At 48.5% G+C, this 12,609-nt stretch overlaps 1 protein-coding gene across 9 annotated transcripts in view; it reads left to right on the top strand.

Annotated features, from left to right (window-relative positions):
* Positions 1-12,609, top strand: part of ADCK1 (aarF domain containing kinase 1) — an 85,206-nt gene that overhangs the window by 34,698 nt on the left and 37,899 nt on the right. For 8 of the 9 annotated variants that reach the window (XM_038179504.2, XM_038179503.2, XM_038179501.2 and 5 more), the window contains one exon: positions 2,421-2,624. The exons of the other annotated variant lie outside the window; for it this stretch is intronic. In XM_038179504.2, the coding sequence (XP_038035432.1) occupies positions 2,421-2,624 (204 nt within the window). The remainder of the gene's footprint in view (positions 1-2,420; positions 2,625-12,609) is intronic. 9 annotated transcript variants of the gene reach the window in all.

The raw sequence follows: 12,609 nt of genomic DNA, 5'->3' as shown, positions 1-12,609 counted from the left end.
CAGGTAGATTTCCTTCTTCCCAAACATGCTGTCGGGCCATCTCTTTCTCTAAGAGAGGCAGGAGCTGGCATTCCCTGGTCCTGACCACCATCCAGGGTGGCTGTCTCTCAGGAGTGTTAACCAGACCAATCACGAAAGCATTGGAGGATGCTGTGCATAGGGTTTTTGACCTGTTTTGTTCCTAGAGCCCTCTGTGAGGATGCCCTCATCTCTGTTGTTGAGGACTGCTGAGTTCATGAGGCAAAACAAGTTCTCTGTAAGATGGATAAGTCTGGGAGGGCTGAAATTTCCTCTTCCACTGCAGGCGTAAAGTGACAGGCATGACCTTGCATCCGTGTGTATGTTCAGTTGTACACTCAGCTACTTGACTTATCCATCCTCTTGGCTGCTTTTGGTCATTTGCCAGCCCTTGGTGATCTGGATGGGGCAGGTGGGCACACTGGAGCTGGTGCTTCTAACCCGAGCTGGCTGCCCCGGGGTCGTGGCTGCTCTGCCCTGAGCCACACAGCACTGTGGGGTCTCTCGATGAGCTCCTGCTGCATCTGGGGGGATGGCAAGCCCTGGCTGGCCCTCGCTCAGTGCTGGAGCTTTTGGAGTGTATCTGCGAGGAGCTGGGCCTGGCTCCTGCCCGTGCCCTGGGCTGCAGCTGGCCCCACACCCTGGGGGGAGCCAGGCACGGCTCTGCTGTCGGCAGGGGGGTTCCTCCCCTGCTGGAGGCAGCGTGCAGAGGGCAATTATTGGAGCTGCATTAAAGCTGTTTCCCTGTAATGGGCTGAACTCCCTGTGCTGTGACAAACTACCCAGCTGCTCTGGCTCCCTCCCTCCCACTGCCTTTCTCTTTCATCCCATTACTCCCTCCCTGCTCTTCTTGCTTTCTCGGCCGCTTTCACAGCTCCTTTTCCCTATTCCCTTTTGGCCTGCTTTTGCCTCTTGACACACAGAGGAGAGCAGAAAAACAGCCAGGGCAGAGCCCTGCTTGTTACAGCAGGAGCTTTAAAGCAGGTACATAAAATGCAGCACAATAATATGGGAGGCTTCAGGGATGCTTGCGGATGTTGTTTTCTACCTGTGCATCTGTGAGTATTTTGGGCAGGCAATGTGCTGGGACAAGCACGCTCCGAGTGCCAGTTCTGCTTGCCTGTGCGTGCCCACCTAGGAAAGTGCGGGGGGGTGTGCGTGCGTGCAGCAAGCTGTCAAGTCTCCCAAACGGAGTGTGAGACTCTCACATCAGGCTTTCTCCTCACACTCCCCCAGGCCTGTATTTTATGTGCTTGCAGCTCAGCACCCAGCCTGTCCCCTGACACATTCCCCACAAGCGAGACATTCACTCTGTCCTGTGATGTGACACCGCGCTGCTTGGCATGGAGGGCAGATGGGGAATAGGGGTGTGTGTGTGTGTCTGTGTGTGTAAGGTTTTCATTGGAGTCCTTCACAGGATCTTGGTGTCTCCTGGGCGGATGGGGTCTGCAGACACAGGATTTGACCTTCAATGACATACGACATGGAAGCCAGAGGAATGAGGAGCCTCCATTCAGATAGGTGCCAGGCATTGCCAGGAGATGGGTGCAGAACATTTTTTTTTTTTTGTCATTGATTTGCTTAGATTTTATTAATGTATCAGGGTAAGCTTATCTGAAATTTATTAAAGAATATTGAGTGTAGCTGTGTCCTTGGCAGGAGGCATTCCTAGTGAGAGCAATAAAGGCAGAATAAATCAATGTCACTAGAAGATGTGGTGGCTGGTCTGGTTTTGAGCGGCAGAATGAGCTTCAGGAGCTGAAATCCAGACTGGGCAAGTGGTGGGCGATAAGTTTTGTCATTTGGGTACCTCTTGGCCAATGTGAGCAAAGCTGGCAAATCTCCTAATCCCAAGTTTCTAAAACTACTGCGTCAGTGGACTTCGACGATGTGAGCAGTAAGTCTAAGACGTGGCTTGACTGGAGAGATGCAATGTCCCCTTGTGGTGTTTTGAAGTGAGCAGAGGAGGATGAAGGACAGCCCACATAGTGCCCTTCCTCGCTGCCAAAGAGACATCTGTAGTACTGGTGATTTTAATGATGGTTTTAACTTTTCTTCCAACTTTCTGGAAGTTCTTGGGATGGTATCCATGGTTTTCTCCTCACTTGATTTCACTGTGCTCTTCTTGACTCTGCTAGCCATGGTTGTGGTCCTGACAATTGCCTTCTGACAGGGGCTCATAGCAGTGGATCACAGTGATAGATCACAGTGATGAACCAATGCTGTCTGTGGGTGGACATCGTGTGCTCAAGGATGTAGCCCAAGGCAGAGCCAAAAACTAATTTTCTGTCACTGATCACGATGCCTATGTGCCATGTGCATGGTGCAGATACACGTGGAAGTCCCTTTTGCTGTGCAACAGGCAGCAAAGGGGCCTGGCTGATGTTCTGTTCTCTCTGCAGGTGCACCTGCGTTCTGCTGAGCGCCTCCGGGAGCTGTGCTGTGCCAACCGAGGCACCTTCATCAAGGTGGGACAGCACCTGGGAGCGCTGGACTACCTGCTGCCCGAGGAGTACACCCGCACCCTCAAGGTGCTGCACAGCCAGGCCCCGCAGAGCACCAGGCAGGAGGTTGAGCAAGTCATCCGCGAGGATCTGGGCAAAGAGGTAGGGGCTGTTCGGGACAAAGATGCATTAGCAGGGCTCTGGGAGGAAAGACTGCTCTCCCCTGGCTGCAATAGACCAATTCCAGCTGGCACTGACAGCCCTTTACTTTTTCGAGCCCCTAATTAACCCCCAAAGAAAATAATAACATAAATCACTTCTGGTGCTTGCAGTCAGGTAGTGCAGTATCCAAGGAGTCTGTGTCACCGTTAACCCTCAGCAGGCTACAGCACCGAGATCAGAGGTGGGTGCCTGCGTTTGCTAGGTATAAAAAAAGTAGCCCTGGCATTTAGAGAGGGCACTCTGCTGCTTGGAGTCCTGCTCTGTAGGAAAGGAGGTCTCCTCACAACTCCCAGGTGGAGGAGAGGAGTTCCAAGGAGCACAACTAACATGGTGAGAGGGAGGGAGGAGGCAACGGTGTGCAAAGGCAATAGTAGAGAAGATGGGAGTGTGGTGGGGGGAGAGAGATGGCTGAAGAATGGAAGCAGCATGTACATGTATATCTGCTTATATAGAGAGGTTTATGGGGCTGTCTTGGGGTGTTGTGGGCAGTCTGTGTGTTGAGGAAGTATGGGGAGAACACGAAGGGGTAAGTGCAGTATTTGCACCTAGTGGATATGTTGTGGGTGGGTTTGGGTGGGGTATGTCTGCCTAGGTGTAGTTCTAAGGCCTAGGTATTGTGTACAGTTTAATTTCCCTGCAGTTTAATGGCAGGGTTAATGTGTGCCCCTGACCTGCCTTCCCTTTGCCTGCATGCGAGCCAGCTCCTTCCTCTCTCAGCACTGCATCCTCGTAGCATGGCCGGTACCAGCTGTGTTTCATAGCTCACTGGGTAGATGGAGCAGGGCAGGCTGTCTGCTCCCTGCAAACCCCTGCTGCTCCGTGGGGCTCCATCCAGCAATCTCACTTCTGCAGGAGATGTGGAAAGCCACCCCGAGGTTAGCCCCTGTTCAATTACCAAAGCAGCCACCTCTGCCTGTCTGCATGGTGCATCTCAGAGGCTGAGCCAGGCGCTCAGAGGTGGGCCCCCTTCCTTGCTCTCAAGTGCATATTCAGCTGCCACTGATACGCCCTGGTTTCTTTCAGCGTTTCGGGAGCTAGACGAGCCCTCCATGCCTCATTGATTCCCAGCGAGGCAGCTCGAATCCAGTCTCCACAGCAGCCTTCCCTCTTAGCATTCACATCACCCACATGGGCAGTGCTGGGCAATATTTAATTTTAAAGAGACAGAGGAAAAAAAGATAGAAATGGGAAGAAGGAGAGAGGAAATGCTAATGAGGATGAGAGCAATGATTACATAAAGACAGAAATTAAGAGAATGAAATGTGTAAAAGTGAAGTAGCAGGTGAAACTGGGCAGTACTAAAATCACAGGTAAGTGCCCATGCCTATTAGTTTCCAGGTAACAAATCCAAGTATTTAAAAACAGAAATGATGTCAGGAACCTAACGCACCACAGTTTTCTTTGCTGAAGCTCAGAGGATTAACAGGGTTATGTCAGGCACAAATTTAACTCCAGTGTAGCTACATCCTCAGTACATGTTAAATACAAAAACCTTAGCTGAAATATAGATGGCAGAAGGGCAAGGTGGAGTGTCAGAGCAGTGGAGAGTGCAAGGAGGGATACTGAAACCTTCCCCCTTGGGGCCAACATCAAACCTAGGAACTTGCAGATGAATCCAAAAAGAAGAGAAAATAACAATGAAGGAATCTTCCCATGGGGCCTAGGCCTAACTAACCCTGCTGCTCTCAAATTCAGTGGTAAGACTTGCAGTCCTCCCTAACAAGTACGAGAGTGGGCTCCTCAGATAAATCTCGTGTATGCAAGAAGTAATCACATACAGTCGGGATCAGTGCAGAATAAATGGGGGGAATAACAATTGGAAATGCAGATACACCTAGGGAGGAACGTGACAAGCTGACAAATTAGGCAAGAGCTTGGAAAAGGACATGAGAAATCAAGAAAAGGCAACAGACCAAACATTATCATGTGTAGCAGCATTGTATCTCCAGTCAATTAGAAGCAGCCTGTCTTCTGTTGTGACCTACTCCTGAGAATCTTATCAGGGGCTTGGATGATTGTAAAAAATGGAGTGGCTTTGTGGGAAAATTGGTCTAAATGGAGAGCACGGTGATGGGGGATGATCTTTGAGCAAAGGCAGAGGGCTTGTGAGGTAGGCTGCAGCCATTCCCCATGCGTTGTCACCATGCAGACTTGCACAGCACCTGCCGGTAGCAGAGCTCCCTCCATGGGCCCAGCAGCATGGCTGGAGACTGGGAGCTGCAGCACATAGATCCAGGTGAGCTAATGGACTGATTACAGCTGTGTGGCATGTGTGCAGGTAGGAAACAGAAGGGAAAACATCATACATGATGGTTTGTGTATTGCCCGGACAATCCCCATTTTAAGTCTAGGGGGGTTATGTGCACCTATCAGGGATTATAGGGATAAAAATAATTAGTAGAGAGTAGATGCTATCTCTCTCATCTCAGCCACAGTGGTTTGGCTAAGTGATGGTGCAAGGTGATCATTCTCTAGGGTATTACTTAAAAAAAAAAGTGTCAGTGAGAGAGCAGGCTGCTCAGGACAACACAAGGAGTAACAACAGGAGAAACTGCACAAGTAAATCTTTACCATGACTTGTGGAAATGCTCACTGGAAAGATCACAGAGTAAGTCTTTTGGGGAGACAGTGGCCATACCACAGGTTGGGCTTGCTCCAATGGATTTCCTGGATGAGTTGGGAAAAGCTGTGTGTATAAAAATAGGTGATAGGATATGAATGAAAGAATCTCTTCTACCTCTGCTTTCGTCTTTCCTGTTTGAGCAGGATCCTGAAAGTAAATCATGTCATGTGTTGAAAATGAATGAGAAATGAGTATGTTCCCTGCCCCACAATTACCATTTTCTCTGCAGGGCTACTGATGACACATAGGAAGATAGCTGGTTCAGCTAAATTCTCTGATTCAACAAGGTGCATGCAAGAGCAGAGCTAGGCAACTTCTGGTGAAATGTGGACACCAGACATTTCAGGAGAAAGTGATAAGGGACTCTGGAAGCTGAATCTTTCAGAGTGGAAACACCTTAAAAGTGCAAAACCCTTGAGCTTAGGAACTAAGAAATGATGGAAGAACTGTTTGGCCAACACTGGGATTAGGAGCACTTCCTCCCTCTGGCAGGTGTGTTGGGAGAGATGGACTTGTGGCTGTGGGATACAGAGGTACTGGGGAGGTGATGACAGGTTGGTCCTAGAGCAAAAGCAGAGGACCCAGGGCATCCCTGAGTTTGGCTAAGCCAGACAGGATAAAATTAGCACCCCCATGAGGCTAGTGTGATGCCAGGCAGGGGCTTTCCCATGCAGGCAGGGTGCTGGTGCTGTATGGCTGCTCAGGTGCTTTGTCCCAGGCTGTGTCCTGGCCTGTGGGGTAAGGGTCTGGCTGTGGGAATGAGGGTCACTCCTTCCTCCTCTCACCCTTGCATCCTTGGCCCCTCACTAACAGCTGCTGAAGCTTTTTCAGAGCTGAGTGGAAACTGCTGAAGCTGGAGCACTCTCATCCCCTATTAAGTAAGGAGTTGTGAGAAATTTTGACCAGCTGTTTTTTGGTTTTTTTTTTGACCCCAGGTATCCACACGCATGCTTACACAACTTCTGGAGGTTTTGCTGTGTGCCAGGAAGACAAAGAGGCAAAACAGGGTCCCTGCAGGGAACATGCCAGTGATTGAATTCGTTGCTTCCAGTGCTCACTTAGTTCAAAGCTGGGAGAGAGCGCTGGGGAGAGCCCAGGGGTCAAGGCTTCGCTGTGATGAAGCCAAATGATATAAGGGGTTTGAATAGATGGAAAGCCAGACATTTAGATAGAAGGATGTCAGTCCAGCCCTGCTTTGTGGGAGCACAGGTAATGGGAAGTAGTTTCTAATTGCTTGATTAGCCGGCACCTCCAAGGAGACCATCCTTTTCATCCACAGTTAGTTAATTGTGGCTTTTACCTGTTCAAGGACTATTTTGCCATTTGTAAGAAGCCTTCTGCAGCTGTGCAGTAATGGAGCTTGCTGGCCAAGTAGGGCAGGGTACACCAACATTTGGACTGTGATTTGTAACCTAAGCACGTGTGGTAGAGAAGCCTCCTGTGCTGTAGTTCGTGAATCAGAACGTGTTTTTACAGACAGTGGTGTATGGGGGACCCAGCCTTCAGTTAAAAGGCTTTGCTTTCCTTGGATTCCTACCCTTGTACCTGGCAAGGCACCGCTGCTGTGCATTAAGAAACAGATACATGCTCCTTGTCTGCGAAGTCGTCATACCTGCAGCAAAACCATAGCTAAGAGGGAGGCTAGCTTTGGTTCCTCTACCTTAAACTGCTCACAAGGTTCCCGAAGTGTTTTATAGGTTGGGTACGGGGAGGTTGTGGAGTCTCCTTCTCTGGAGATATTTAATGCCAGTCTGGACGTCTACCTGGGCAGCTTGCTCTGAGGAACCTGCTTTGGCAGGGGGGTTGGACCCGATGATCTTTTGAGGTCCCTTCCAACCCCTTCAATTCCATTATTTTCAATCAGATTACATGAGGTTTATTCATCCCCTGTTGAAATATACCCATGTACACCTGGGAGCATGGTCACTGCAATGATGCCCAGCAATGCTACACAGCCATTTGGCAAGGAGAGGCAAAATCCTATGCCCATGTGAACCTACCAGGGAAAGGAGCTGGAATAAGACTGTAGCAAGGTACCAATGTCCTGGCTTTTGCCATGCAGCCTTAACCATAGCAAGAAGCTTCCCTGCACTTGAGCGGTTGCAGTCTGATAAAGGACAGAGGGAATAGGAGAGACTTATTTTTTCACTCCTATTTCTGTAGGCACTCTTGGTACAGCAAGGCAGCCTTTGCTGTGCCAGCAGTGGGGGGAGGACAGTGATTCCTTTCTTTCTGGAACTGTTTCTCAGCACTTTAAGCTCTGGCAAGACATACGCTTACTTCTGATTTGCAGAACTGTTGAAGCAGTGTGCAGCCCTGTGGAAAAGTAGCTCAGGCTTCAGTAGGCTGTTGGGTATTACACTGCATGTCCTACAGCATCCAAGTTGTTCCCAGGGGAATGTGAAACGCTTTCTGTAGCCAGCTCCATATGCTGTCCTAGAGAAGATTTGCTTATCCTTCCGGATGACAAGGTCTTCAGGTCATGATGCTGCAGATCCTATCGTGACCCCAGGAAGCCTCGTCCCAGATGGGCAGTGCTGTTGAACTGATCTTGGATGCCAGGAGACGTGCCCACTTCCTCCAGGTTCTGCAACCTTCTGAGTTGCTTCTGCAACCTTCTGTGTTGCAGAACTGGGGTGTTCTGCCTGAAAGCACTGCTGTGTGGCCCGGTCAGTGCACACACAGTCACTCGTGGCCTCTCAGAGCTGAGGGTCTGATGCCAAATGGCGCCATTGAACAGGCTGCGTGTCCTGTGGCAAAACCTCCAAGTCTGGGCCTCCTGTAGCTTGTGACCATGGTTCTGTCCTCATGTACCCTGCTCCAGCAACGCTGTGCTTTGAAGTTGGGCCTGCTTTGAAGTTGGTCCTCCTGCACATCACCAAGAGGCATGGGGAAACTAGAACTAGCTCAGCAAGAGCCTGCTGTGGGCTCTGTGACCATCCCAGGAAATCTTTTCTGTGCTGTTACCACCCTCATTGTCCACGAGAGTGGTGGTCTGGCTGTGATGGCCACGACTGATGGTGCAAGCTGCTGTTGTAAGCACGGGGCTGGGGATTTGGCCCTTCTCCCGCTCCTCTGCTGCTCTCTCTCGGTAGCCCCATCAGGGTTTCCAAGCAGCTGTCAATAAAAAATACATTTGTATTAAAATTATAATGAGGAATAAAAAACTTTACTTTTTTTTCAATAACTCAAGATATAAAAAAGATTTTTATCAATTATGAAAAGGATTTTGGCCATAAAAAGGTAATTTAAAGAGTCTGAGATGGATGGCGAATAGCATTAATGTCATCCAGAACAAATGGGCCCACATTACTCAACTGGAAGGCAGGAGCAGCCGCTGCACCGGTCCTGCTGCTGCCACTGCCTCCACCGGGCCCCCTCTCTGGGTAAGGGGAGCCCCTTGTTCCTGGTGGGGCTCGGTGCAGCAGCCCCTACACCGGGCCTGTGCAGGCGGTAGCTGCCCAGAAGCAGTGCTGCAGTGCTACAAGTGGGCAGGGAAAGCAAACAAGGGACTTTGTGTGGCTCAGGTGGTCCGCCTTGCTTTGTCCCTCGTGCTTCTGCTCGCTCTGTTTTGCAGGCTCCAGAGTACTTGATCCTTATTGTCACACCAAGGGCAAGCTCATGCCCTTATTCCCAGGGGAGCTTCAGGACAGAGTACTCCCTCCTACTATGTGTGAGAAGGCGGTTTTCTCCCTCTAGGTGCTCAAAGCCCCATTGCCCACGAGAAGGAAGGTTGTGGTGGATACGTTAGAAAATAATCTTCTTTTCCTTCCTTTAAGTTCATGGTTTACAATACAAGAGGTTGGACAGTGGATTTTCTGAAGGATTTGTTTTTTGTTTTTTTTTTTTTAAGTCTTCTATGAGAAGGTGAAACATCTGAGGTCAGAAGATGGAATGGGGAATGGCCTGGTAAGGAGTAATTCGGATTGGCACGCTTAGTGACTTTTTTTCTGTAATTCACAGATTGTTTAGGTGCATGGGGACTGGTATATGATATACCTGCGTGGAATTTGTTGGCTCACAGTGTCTTGTGTGCAGATGGTAGGATCCCTTCAGTATAGTTTTCTGAGAGATTTGATGGCACCTGAAGTGTTTCTTTGATACAAGTCTTGGCTGCCAGCGTGCAGCACAGCTGTGTCGGGCTGTGTTCAGTGTTCATGCCTGTGGAGGCGGTGGATATGGTGCTCAGCAGAGCTCTGTCCATAGGCACAAACCACATCTCAACACGTGGGTCACCCTTCCAGCAACAGTCACTGGAAACCTGTATCTCTAACTGTAATTAGTAGTCCTTGGGTGGCCTTCTTGCATGTGGAGACTGTTTTTTTGACCTCGGAGTGTATCTCACTTGCTCAATAATGTTGGTGTGCTTTTAAGACCCAGCAAGATCTGAGTAGGGGCAGTAACCCTGAGCTGCCATGAGGGGGGACTGGCTTCTGTTTCAAAGCCTGCTGCTGATACACTCAAAAATATTCCTACTTGGTGCTCAGATCTAGGCAGAGGCTGGGTTTAGCTCTTAGAGAGCAGGGAATCTTGTTATCTGCCCGCCCACTGATTTTCTCATTTCCTACTTGATTCTGCCTCATTTGCATCTCCTGTTTTCTCTGAGTTTTATGTCTGCACAGTTATTTGTCTCTTGACCCATCAGGAACATGAAAACCTGGCACAGTGAGTCTGGTGTCTTTTGACAGAAGTTCATTTGAGGATGAAACAAAAGCGATTAGATAAATTAAGGAGTTATGGGGCCTCAACTTGGCCTATCTGCATTTTCCATTTATTCATTCACATACATCACATTTATTCAACATACAAAACAGACATAGCATTTTTACGATTTTTTGAGGTGTACAGGCAATCTAATAAGTTCTGTTTTCTGGCACTTCTGGGATCAGTCTGATGTCCTTATTTTTGAAAGGACACTGAGTTACAGAAAGGACTTCAAGCCTGTCTGCAGGTTTTCCTCCCTCTGAAAAAGCTGCTGTGAGTGAGAATGTGGGAAATCCTCTTCATAGGAAGCCTCACACTCAACATGCTTTTGTGTTTTTAAAATTGAAGGAAGAACTGAAATCTCAGGGGTCTCAAGGGCCTTTCCACCATTAGCGAGCTAAGTGTTTCAGTTCCTAGTAAGCAGGCCAGCCTGAGGGTGAGGAAGTTTTTGAATGTTCTCTGTGGAAATCAAGTTATGTTTGTGACCATTATGCACATTTTTGCACTTATTTTCTCTAAGCTTTGGTTTTGCAGGCCGCATGGTTCAGAGCCAAACCTACGAAGCTGTCTGTGACAAGCGAAGCAATAATCTCATGTGACCTGCTGCTGGTGCCAAGAGAGCTCAGCTGAAGCAAACCGATGAGTTTTTCCCTTACAAAGCTCACATAACCAATCCGTTTCAAATAGGCAAATTCTTGGAAGAGGCTTTTCAGCACCAACCCTTCCAAATTTCAAATGATTAGTAGAAAATATACATTAGCTGGCTCATTTCAGAAAATGGATGAAACTGAGGTAGCATTGGTTGTGAATGGAGAACAAAGCTAAATTTTGCCAAACATCATATTGGATGTAACTGATTGGTTCAGGTCTATTAAGCATTATTCCCATTTATCAAGAAAGGGTAGAAGGTGACTAGAGCAATTAAAATCACCAGGGCTTGTTAGAGGGATTATACTAAAGAAGTCACTCCACATAAGTTATACTGCCCCATCTTTTGTGAACTGCTAGTGTCTTTGTTCCTGATGACAAGGAAACATCTAGGCCCCTGAGGGGTTCCTGTGTACCACGCCACTTATCCCAGGCTGTGTTTTGTACTTTGGACCATAGCCTAACCTTTCTCTTCTTTATTTTTCTTATTTTTTTCTATTTTTTTGTTTGTTCGAAAGAGTGATGAGTGGTTCTTAGTAGCTTATCCTGTCAGTTATGCCCTTGCAGTGATCAGGACCAGCTGAGGAATTACAGGTTGGCAGCTCCAAGCTAACCATTTGAGATACGGGGTGGTTCTCAGTGGGTGAGCAGGGCAGAAGGAAAGGGTTGTGACTGTACTGGCTCTGTGAGTTTCCTCTCTCTGTTCACTACACAGCCATAGCACACTGCTGATAGTGTGCTGGGCTCAGCGTCTCCAGTGACTCAGTGTCCTTTACCTGATGAAGAAAGGTGCAGCCTGATCAGTGGCTGGTTCTGGGCCGCTCTCACCTGGCACTGCTGACAGGGGGCACACCTGGAGTGGATCTCAGTCCTCAGCCCTTCTCTGGAGAGGTGCCTCCTCGGCTTATGATGAGGGTTTTTTTTGAGATGGGTAATATAATTAGACAATCCACCAAACTGCTTCACTTCAGCCACTGGAGCCCAATGATTTTGAGCTAGAAAACAGAGGTAGATACCAGGAAGTGTTTAGAGGCTCCCTGTCCTGTTCCTGTTCCAGGCGCTGACTCTTGCTCCATCTGTTTTTGAGCTGCAGCAGCTCTAGGGATGAAGGGCAATTGGATTCTGGCCTTAGAATAGTGGGTTGCTGAATTTCTCGGAAATGTGTGTGAATTAATCAAAATTAACCCCCTACCTTTGTTTTCTTAGCCCACTTTTATCCTTGTAACAACCTCTAGCAGTACACCCTGGGGGTGCCAGGCAAGAACTTACTTTCAAGGTGGAAGACAAATGAGCTGTTTACCACTGCACCCCGGACTGGCAGCCTTTCCCTTTGCAGCGCCTGTCACCCTGCAGTGGCAGCAGCAATGCTGGGCCTGTAAGTGCAGTTGATTTATGTTAACTGTTGAAACGATAATGTTTAATCTGTAAAGTGCTAATCTATTTTTTATGTTGATTATGAATAGGCCAGCTGTGCCTACTTTCCTATTCATAGAGTTTAGCGAACAAGCCCATTTCACAGGCTGGGTTTGGAGGGTGATTTACGTGAGAGCAGACACTGCTTTAAGAAGGGTAAATCAGCTGAGTTATGTCACTGAACCAGAGACCTGGCAGCCCAACAGGAAGATTCGGGGGCAAGGGAAGAAACATGGAGGGAAGAAAAGGAAGGCACAGAGAATAAGCAATCTGTAGAAGGAGCAGGTAGATCAGAGTAGAGGCACAAGAAGTAGAGGAAATATAGGCAGGAGAGAAAAGTAGAGGTTGATACTCAGAAGGAAGTTTGACAAGGAGGGAGCAGGAAATATGTGGCTAGCTTAACACAGGACTTTCCTCTCTCCATCAGTGCAAAGAGCTCTGGGCTGCTGGGTTAATATGACTGGTCATTAGGAGATGTATAGATGCCTTTCCCCAGCACAGTGCCAGTGATGCTATTGGCAGAGTCTGTTGTGGATT

Source organism: Anas platyrhynchos, chromosome 5 (assembly GCF_047663525.1).
Source record: "Anas platyrhynchos isolate ZD024472 breed Pekin duck chromosome 5, IASCAAS_PekinDuck_T2T, whole genome shotgun sequence".
Taxonomy (NCBI): Eukaryota; Metazoa; Chordata; class Aves; order Anseriformes; family Anatidae; genus Anas; species Anas platyrhynchos.
This window is presented reverse-complemented; position numbering and strand designations above follow the sequence as displayed.